Source organism: Mesitornis unicolor, unplaced genomic scaffold (assembly GCF_000695765.1).
Source record: "Mesitornis unicolor isolate BGI_N332 unplaced genomic scaffold, ASM69576v1 scaffold4138, whole genome shotgun sequence".
Classification (NCBI taxonomy): domain Eukaryota; kingdom Metazoa; phylum Chordata; class Aves; order Mesitornithiformes; family Mesitornithidae; genus Mesitornis; species Mesitornis unicolor.
This window is the reverse complement of record NW_010202459.1, coordinates 30,091-37,937: the sequence shown is the minus strand read 5'-3', so window position 1 is coordinate 37,937 and position 7,847 is coordinate 30,091. Positions and strand designations below refer to the sequence as shown.

At 42.2% G+C, this 7,847-nt stretch overlaps 1 protein-coding gene across 1 annotated transcript; it reads left to right on the top strand.

Moving 5' to 3' along the window:
- Positions 1-115: 115 nt before the first annotated feature.
- POF1B (premature ovarian failure, 1B) lies at positions 116-6,993 on the top strand (the record flags this gene model as incomplete). The annotated part of the gene is made up of 10 exons (XM_010190393.1): positions 116-190; positions 1,542-1,634; positions 2,537-2,650; positions 2,828-2,980; positions 3,089-3,199; positions 3,884-4,012; positions 4,303-4,376; positions 4,728-4,842; positions 6,266-6,347; positions 6,938-6,993. Coding segments are annotated over 10 exons (1,002 nt in total), but the record flags the coding sequence as incomplete, so codon positions are not given.
- Positions 6,994-7,847: the final 854 nt, after the last annotated feature.

The window sequence follows — 7,847 nt, the reverse complement described above, 5'->3', positions numbered from 1 at the left end:
GTGCTAAACGTGTTTTTCATAGTAGAGCTGTGTAACTAATGAAGAAACCAGATTATGATCTACCAGGCAAAATTCTTCATCAAGATTCCTCCCTTTTCCTCCCTTCTTTGCTTAGACTGAAGACATTGAAGATATGATTCCTAAAGGACTGTCTGAAGTTACAAAGCAGCAGATTCGTTATCTGCTCCAGGTATGAGTGGGGTGGAGGGGTGTGTGAAAGCCTGTGGTAACTTGAAACAGTGGAAGTTGGCTTGCACATAGCAGGGACTCGTGCTTGTAACTTGGGTCTCGCCCTTTACAAATGTTCTGTTAAAAACCTGCAGCACAGCACTGGTCTCTGAAGCACACTTACGACATTTGCTAACAAAACAGAGTCATTTCGGTTTTGCTTGTGCTTAAGAAAATGCAGCTAAAATGTCTTTGGGAAGCAGATTTAGTCAGCATACACATGAAGTGTGCTCTCAGACTACCAATGCCCCAGCCTATCGTACAGTTACGTGTGGTACCTTTTCACATCCAAGGCTCCTGAGCTCACTTTCAAACTGCTCAGATAAAGGCTGTGCTGGGTATGCCCAGGGCTTAGCTCTTCAGACTGATGATGCCTCTGGAGTTCAGCAACCTTTTGCACCAAGTGATTGCTGAGTGGCAAATTACTTACATATTTATAGTCTAAATTCAACCATTTTGACTTAATTCCTCCTTTTAATCAACTCTCATATTTCACAATAAAACCAACAAAACCATGAAGTGAAAACTTCAATTCTGTTTTAATTAAAAACGAAACAAACAGGTGAGCTCCACTAGAAACGATGTTACTTTTGAAGCCTCAGTAACATAATAGCACCAACGGGGATAAAACGCAGATTGATGGCAATGACAGCTTTCTTCAGTTTGAATGATCAAGAAATAAAGTTAAGGGAAAGCAGGAGGAGAAGCAGACAGGAGGATCTCACTACATGAAAGAGAAAAAAGACAAGTGTCAGGCTGCTGTACATTGCTGCCTTTCTTTTTCATCCAGTTGACTCCTTTAATCTTCAGAATCTTTGTCCTTCTGAAGGGAGGAGTTGGTTGCATGGCTTTCTTTTTAAATTTAAATTTTTAGAAATTGTAATTAAATTCTCTTGCCTTTGGGCTGAAAGCGTGCTTTGCCAGATCTGAGATGGTGACTCATTCCTCTGTGGCTGCCGAGGTAGGGTAGTTCCTTCGTTAAATCTGGGCACTCAAAAGATGATCGTGCATTTATTTTTCCCTTTATTGGTGTACAGATGCAGCTCTTTACTGTCTTGTCCCTTCCGTTTTAAAAAAACTTAACCGTGTTACAAGGCAATAATTTAAAAACTCTGCCATTTGCAGAACAAAGTGCACGAAAATGTGTTTCTCTGTAGGAACTGTGGGCACTTCAAAGAATGACACGCAGTTGTTCTACCAGTAAAAGTTACTTCCAGCTGTACAGCAGTTCTGTTCTCCGTATTATCAAGGATGTTGTAAACGAAGCACATTAATTGATCAGAAGTACACATTTTCATGTTTTTCCCTCCTAGATGAGAACGACATCAGATAAATCCTTGAGGCTTGTGCTTTCCACGTTCAAAAATTTACGTGAAGAACTTTGCCATCTGCAGGATGACTTGGGGGTAAGCCACGCTGGCCCGTTCCCATGGCCTCGCCCATTTGGTTTTACCTGTCAGCTGGAAGTCCGTTACAGTTACATTCAAACTGTGAAGGCCAGGTGCTTTATGGGAAGGGCTGGTTTATTAGCGGACTTTAAGACTCATAGAGTGGATGAGGTTGGATTTCTTTCTAGCAGTGGTTTTCAAGTGTTCAATTTGTCAAAGCCCAAAAACCCAAGTCCTTTCAAAGGAAGAAAAGACTGTGCCGAGTGACATTAGATGTATAGCTCTGAATTGGTGTATACAATACATATGAGTACATATATTGGAGTAGATGTATGCAACTGTGCTTTTACTTTCAACAAGGACAAGACACACACACCGAGTGCCTGTTCACCAGTGCTGTTTCCAAACTGGGAGGCCTCCATTCCACTCGCTCCTGCCAAAGTTGTTTCCTGCTTCACAGGAGAGCTGTTGTCAACTGCTGGCCTTAGCTGCAGTGCTTCTCCAGGGCACAGGGGGCCCTGGCTGACAGCTGGAGCTCTACAGCTGCTGGCACAGACAGCAGATCATGGTGGCTGGGAAAGCGGAAATGTTTCTTGCAGCAGCCAAAGTACTTGGCATCGCTGGAAACTGTGCAGCGTTCACCTGTGAAATGCAGCATTTCGGGAGGGAAGAGGGAGTTTTAACTGGCATCTGTCAAGGGCCCTTAGTTTTTGGGGGTTTAAGCACAAATAGTTCTTTCTGGGACAGACTGAAAGAGTCCAGGATCCTAGTGCTTGCTCCACAACACAGAGCCACAGACACCACAGTGATGGGCAACTCTGAGCTATGTAGTTAAAAACCTGTTAATTTTCTCAGTGCTAAAACATCACTAATTATTATGTTGCATTCTGAATATGACTGTAAACACTTTTGTCTTACAGAAGTTAGAAACCGACAATGTCTTACTGAAGAAGGATCTGGCTTTTAAAGATTCTCAAGTAAAAGAGTATGAAACTCTGTTGGCTTCTCTGAGAGAGAGTAACCGTCAGCAGCAGGTAAATTTACAACCCTCTTTTGAGTGCAATTACAGTCAGCCAAAAACTAGCTGTCTAACACTGCCTTTTTAAGTATTCTGAGTACTTTGCTGCCTGGTACACATTTGTGTGTGTGTGTGTAACTCTGCCACTTCCTCAAGAAACGCCACACATTCATGCCACTTCTGTGCTTTCCAGCAAGGACTCGGAGAGAGTGCTGCAAAGTGCCGCTCTCTGGAAGAGCAGCTCCTCTCTCTTCGGCTCAGCGAGGGAGAAAAGGAATGTCAGCTGAAGGAGCTGGAGTACTGCAAGCGTGCCTTGGAGCAGGAGATCCAGAATCTTCGACTACAGGTGACAGGCTCACTTGTTCTGTGTTCAGTACAGATAAAGATGCAATGATGTATGAAAATTAATGATGGAAACTATGTTTAAAATAAAAAATTACTTTGTTTTCTGTAGACCTGCTCTAATCCAACACTCCAGACCACCACCGATGAACTCTCCAGCCGTTATGTAGAGATGATCAATAACTTGAGAGAGGATAAAGATCGCGAGATCCGCACTCTTAGGGTACGTTGATTAACTTGGCGTGGGTCTATTCCTCATCCTGTACGACTGCAGGTGAACAGCTCATTTTTTAATTAAGGAAAGGAAACATCTGCCATATGTACTTTTTAGATATCTTTTGGTTCTGCAGTTACTTTATATGTAGAAAATAATGATGGCTCAGAAACCCTTATGGTTGAACATAAAACTGTGATAGGAAAAAAATGCAATTCCTTAACTGTGGAAACGAGGGATTAATCAGATTAGCAGCCTTTCCTAAAGGGATATTTTGTGTGTCCTGATAAAGAAACAAGCCAAAGGACACCCAGCAAAGGTAAGTCTCAGTCAAAACTACGTGCAGGAAATGCCTCTTATTTAAAGCTCCGTAGAAGTATTTTACCACTGTGGAAGTAAGTTCAATTTTTTCAGTGATGGTAGAAGCTTTATCGAGTTATAAACCTGTTAAATTAGACTGAATCCTATCAATATAAATTAGCACTTTCTGAATTTACTGTGCAGCTCAACATTGTTACTTGAAAATCATCACGTTTTGTGTATGTCCATGTCTGTATGTGTGTCCATCGCAGTTTTAAAACTACGCTAATTCAGGTCTTTAGTGTTCGTAATTTAATGAAAAAAAAACCACACACGGAGTCCTAGATCCACACTGCACCGTTACCTCACTGTTCCTTCATGTGTGTTTTGTAGTCTCAGTTATGCCAATTCCAGCAAGATATATCAAGGAGAGAAGTAAGTAACAGCGACTTGCAAATGAGGTTGCAGGAACTAACATCCATGTTGGAGGAGAAAGATGCTTTTATTAAACAACAGCAAGAGGTAAAATATTACAACTTACTTATCTTCTATGAATTTTTAGATTTAAGCTTCCACTTACTGTGTAGGTGGAAGCTTTGTACAAAGTCCCTTGTAGTTTCCTGGCTCAGCAATTGGGGTTAGGACTTTTTTTGTTTTAATGCGTGCAGTTCCTCTGCCAGACTTCTGGAAGGACAGACCTTTCAGACTGCTGCTCAGGAGGATTTTCTGAAAATATTTTGTTGTAACTTTAGTGAACTAATACTCCAGAAAACACAACTTCATTTTAATGTTTACTTTTGGGTTTTTCCCAGGACCTCTTCAGATTGAAGAATGAGAATTTATCAGGCAGTCAGTCCCCCGGTGTAACAACTGTCATCACCAAGAAGTAATGTACTTATTCACCTCTCCTAAAAATGCATCCTTTGGCTTTTCCACTCCACAGCCACTATTAACCAAGTTATTGTTGCAAATGTCTTAATACTGCCTGGTCAACTTAGAGGGGAAAAAGTCAAGATAGGTTTTCCTAGCCAGGGAGGATCCATTACTAAGCATTGCAGTAGCACTTGGAGGAGTGGCCAGCATGTTAAAGTGCTATTTAAGTGACTGCATCAGCTTTTTACTCACTAGTGACAATCTCGGGGGATTACTGGAAGGACTGTGTAGCCAGATCGGAGTTCGTGATCCAGATACAGGTTGCAGGCTTCTGTTTACAGGTTTGCAACTCTCTTCAACACAGGTACAGGAATCAGTATCCTATTCTGGGTCTCTTGTCTGACGACTACAAGGTTACATCACCTGTGAATAAATCACAAACCATTGTAATTGAGAGGACTGGAGAGATATGGAGACACGTAAGTTTACCTACACATTCCCTCTAATACCTAAGTACTTGATTTAACTTCAAAGGAAGTTATTTGCCAAAATGGACATCCAAGAGAGAGCCGCAGTGTTAATTTAACCTGGCTGCAAAAAGCAAAGTGACAGATTAAAGTCAAGGAACTGTACTGTCTGTTGCAAGGAGGGGACAAGTGCAGGGTGGAGCATAAATGAAATAACTTTTTGTTGTTTTCTCTGACACATAATTACCTTTAAGAAAAGAAGTGGTGCTGCTCAAACAGTCTCTGCTCTCACACACAGGGCAGGCTTCTGCCTGAACCAGGGAGTTCATTACAGAGGAACTTGTTCTGTGTTGTCCTCTCAGATGAAGGAGCTCTGGGTGGGCTGTATTCCTCCGAGTCACGGTTATCAGTGGCTCCAGACTACTACTGAAACATAGGAAGCACCATGACCCTGAAGCTTACCCTGAGACAGGGCAGTGATTAACCCAGGAAATGCAGAAGAGTGGTGACTTTTTAAGGAGTGTTAGAGATAAGGAGGAAGTTCTTTACTGAGAGGGTTGTCAGAGGCTGGAACAGGCTGCCCAGGGAGGTGGTGGAGTCACCATCCCTGGATGTATTTAAAGAGCGGGTAGACGAGGTACTTAGGGATATGGTTTAGTGGGTAGACAGGAACAGTTGGACATGATGATCTCAGAGGTCTTTTCCAACCGAGCGATTCTGTGTGTTTTGAAGTAAAAACAGAAAATAGGACTGCAGAAGCTGGCAGTGTTACAGGGCATGAGGTAATGCTGCTGAGCCTGAATACAAGGTAAAGGCTTGAGAAAGATACCTGTGGCCAGGCCACAACCCTGCGTTCTGAACAGCGGAGTCTGATGATGCTGGCTGCAGAGTACAGCAGAGCTGCACACATAAACGGGTTCAGAGAGTGGCTTTGTGGGGGACGTGACCAAGAAAGAGACAGTATTAAGTGAGCAGCCTGGGTAGACAAAGGGTGAAACATGTGGCATGTTCTAGAAGGATGTGTTACCTAGAGTAGCATTAAGAAAATAACATGTAGGTCACTGACAGACAGCAGAGTTCTGTTACTGATCTCTAAACCTCATCCAGTTGCATTGCAGCCTAGTGGAATGTCAGGGAATTTAACAGTAATAAAGAATAAAGCCTGTGATAAAGCCAAAAGCCCTCTCTCCCCTAGCTTACTTGAAAAGTTAGCCAGTCATGCTTTCCATTATAAAAAATGGAAAAGACAAATGTACTCTGCATTTGAAAAAAATCAGTGTCATTAAATACATCAGTTTTCCAAGGTCCCTACCAACCACTCGTGCACATTTCAGATGAAGCAAAATTACTTTGCTGCTAGACAAACTTGGTAAGCTTGAGAAGTGCCAGTTTCAGCTTTCACTCCAGGCTTCACAAGTACTTTTTCTGTGTTCAGGTACTGCCAGCCACATCTCTGTATCTGCAGTCACTACTGAACAGCAGTGCTGATGGCTGGCTGAGCAGTGTGAGCAGTGTGGGTTTGTGTGCAGGAGAGGCAGCCTGGACGTGACACTGTCTTTCAGTGCTTGATCTGCTCATGGCAGGGCCTTGGACTAAAAGAGCTTTAAAGGGCACTTCCACCTCAAACTGATTAGTTATCATGCTCAGGCCTTTAAGGTACTCCTGTGAAAGTACTTAAATGTTCTTTTTTAACATTGATCCTAGTTATATGAGGGAGAGCTTTGAGGGCAGAAATTATGAGATGCCTACTACTTAGGTACCTGATAACTTCCTGTTCTTGATTGTTTTCCTAAACACAGAAAAAGGAACTGTCCTTCTGCTTGTGTTTACTGGAGACAGTGAACTGTGCCAGTTCTGACATCTGGCCCTTGCTGAACAAAAACCATTTACAGCTTAATGATACAGTCACTATCTGTGAGCTGTGAGTGCTGACATGCTGCATGTTTGTTAAGGAGGGACAGCTCCCTGGCCACTTGAGACACTTTTAAAAGTCAAGCTTGCTAGAAAAATAAATATGTACTGAGACTTGCTTTACCTGCCAGGCAGTTTAGTCTTGTATACAGAAGTAAGTTTGTGTGTTTTCTTCTAACACACTCATTTCTTTCAGGAATGAGAGAAATCCCCAAGCCATCAGAGCTGCTCAAAGGAGTTCACGATGACTAAAACTGCTTTACTTTCTGCTATTTTGCATCAGAATAAGGTTCAGTCTGACAGTGAGAGAGGCTGGGGAACATACTAAAGACATGGAAGCAGGAAGACGATGGAAAACAGTCTCATCCCCATCATAAAGAACTCTGTTACCTGTGTCCATAATCTGCCACTAACAGCTGTGTACAAATGTCATTTGTACTTCTCTGTGCACTCACTTTTCGCTCAGAAGCGAGTGGTATGCCATGCTCTTGGGGACTTCAGGTTTTCTTGACTTGACTAACTTCTCTTCTACCAGTCCTGGAGCAACCTAGAAGACAAAATTAAGAACTCAGAAACCTTCTCCTCTTTGTGCTGTTAGCTATGTTTTCCTATCTGCTCATCCTGAGCAGTGAGAATGACTTAAAATAGAAGTCCATCCACACTGATTGGCAGGTTTCAGTACAGGCAGATCACAGACAGCCGTTTTGCCCACCACTGCCGATTGAAGATGAAGCAAAACCCAGAAACAACCTTCATAGGGAATTTTAAAAATACCTCACTGTAAAATGCTTACCTTATAGCTGCCTGTGTATAGGAAGCTAAAACACAAGGGAAAAATAACTTCACTTACTCCAGCTACACAACAGCTCGCTTAACTGGTATTTGCCAATTCAGTAGCGGTCTGGTTCAGTGAAATGATTGGGCAAATGCTGATTTTAAAGAATGTTCTTGACCTCAGAGTTGATGTAGCTTCAGCTGAACCTTCCAAAGCCATCAAACCAGCCATAAGTCTTTATTTTGCTGTGCTTGAAAATGTCAAGAACTTGGTATATTTTTATATAGAAAACCTAGTAGGAAAATAGCTCATAGACTAAATTTTATTATCA